At 38.4% G+C, this 753-nt stretch overlaps 1 protein-coding gene across 21 annotated transcripts in view; it reads right to left on the bottom strand.

The window, feature by feature from the left end:
* Positions 1 to 753, bottom strand: part of nbeaa (neurobeachin a) — a 92615-nt gene that overhangs the window by 7800 nt on the left and 84062 nt on the right. For all 21 annotated transcript variants that reach the window (XM_032532976.1, XM_032532974.1, XM_032532973.1 and 18 more), the window contains one exon: positions 609 to 724. In XM_032532976.1, the coding sequence (XP_032388867.1) occupies positions 609 to 724 (116 nt within the window). The remainder of the gene's footprint in view (positions 1 to 608; positions 725 to 753) is intronic.

The raw sequence follows: 753 nt of genomic DNA, 5'->3' as shown, positions 1-753 counted from the left end.
TATATATATATATAGAGAGAGAGAGAGAGAGAGAGAGAGAGAGAGAGAGAGTGAGAGAAAGAGAGAGAGAGCGAGAGCGAGAGAAAGAGTCTTGTATTAATAATTGGATAGCTATCTACATAAAGGACCTATAAACACAATACAATAGCCAATGTTTAGCAGCCAAAATAATTTTACAATTCATTACCAATTTGTCAATTTTCATTGTGGCTGTTCATATATTTTTGTATATACTGTATGTGTATTTACAAGTCACACTGGTGACTGTTGCTATGCAAACTGCAGCTGAGTTGGAGCTGACCAAGGTTTATCTTATTCAAATCTTCCTGGTCCTTTATCTGGTCTCTTCATTCAGTCTATTTATACATTTGGTTCTTTATTCATGAACATTGAGAGAAAAACAAAGGAGTCTGCAATTTCTGTGTTATTTTTGAACAACGCAGCACAACAGAAACCAAATGAGGTCACATTCGGAAACTCTCCACAGCAAATAAGGTAGAAAATGTCAGCATCACACAGTAGAAAGGAAGAAAGAAAAATGAAGGAAACATAAGATCCACAATAACAGACTTGACAGCTCATGGAATTTGATTGCATTTGAACTTTACCTGCAATAGTGTTGAGGAACATGAGGTACTCAAAGTTGGAGATCTCTCTCCTCTGCCAGCGCTGCGTCATGTTAGACGACTTAAAGAGCTGACGAGGAGTGGCCAAGGAAATCCGCCTGACACACACACACACACACACACACAC

The sequence above is a fragment of the Etheostoma spectabile genome, chromosome 13 (assembly GCF_008692095.1).
Source record: "Etheostoma spectabile isolate EspeVRDwgs_2016 chromosome 13, UIUC_Espe_1.0, whole genome shotgun sequence".
In the NCBI taxonomy this organism is placed as follows: Eukaryota; Metazoa; Chordata; class Actinopteri; order Perciformes; family Percidae; genus Etheostoma; species Etheostoma spectabile.
The sequence above is the reverse complement of the archived record's forward strand: the minus strand, read 5'-3'. Positions and strand labels throughout refer to the sequence as shown.